Below are 524 nucleotides of genomic sequence, written 5' to 3' on the forward strand. Positions count from 1 at the left end.
CTGTGGCAGAGGCTCCCTGACCCCTGCCCACCACCTCCCAGCCCCAGGATGCTCCCCTTCGCCTCCTGCCTCCCCGGGTCTCTACTGCTCTGGGCGCTGCTGCTGTTGGTCTTGGGGGCAGCGTCTCCCCAGGATTCCGAGGAGCCCGACAGCTACACGGTGGGGACAGTGGGGCCGCTGGCCTGGGCTGGGCTGGGCAGGGACACCGAGGCCAGGATCCTGGGGTGGCTGCTGCTGGGGAAGATTGTGCCCTCCCTTGGTTGGTGGAGCAGCTGGGGCCATTGTCTGGAGCAGGCCGGGAGGGTGGCCCGGCTTGGGCCTTGGTCTCGGCCTGGTCAGTTAGAGGGGACCAGGGGTGACCACTGGCCACCTCTGGTTCACCTTGTAGGAATGCACAGATGGCTATGAGTGGGACCCTGACAGCCAGCACTGCAGGGGTGAGTATGCTTGGGGGCCGACCTGCCCCGGAGAACCGGAAAGGGGATCACAAAGCCCAGCTCCTAGAGCGGCTGCAGGAGCCCTGT

General features: G+C 66.8%; 1 protein-coding gene across 1 annotated transcript in view; it reads left to right on the forward strand.

The window, feature by feature from the left end:
* Nucleotides 1-6: 6 nt before the first annotated feature.
* The window catches only part of EFEMP2 (EGF containing fibulin-like extracellular matrix protein 2), a 6,836-nt gene continuing 6,318 nt past the window's right edge, over nucleotides 7-524 (forward strand). The window contains exons 1-2 of the mRNA XM_010837841.1: nucleotides 7-159; nucleotides 389-437. Coding sequence (XP_010836143.1) covers nucleotides 49-159; nucleotides 389-437 — 160 coding nt within the window. The 5' untranslated portion in view covers nucleotides 7-48. The remainder of the gene's footprint in view (nucleotides 160-388; nucleotides 438-524) is intronic.

The sequence above is a fragment of the Bison bison genome, unplaced genomic scaffold, assembly GCF_000754665.1.
Source record: "Bison bison bison isolate TAMUID 2011002044 unplaced genomic scaffold, Bison_UMD1.0 scf7180017864080, whole genome shotgun sequence".
In the NCBI taxonomy this organism is placed as follows: domain Eukaryota; kingdom Metazoa; phylum Chordata; class Mammalia; order Artiodactyla; family Bovidae; genus Bison; species Bison bison.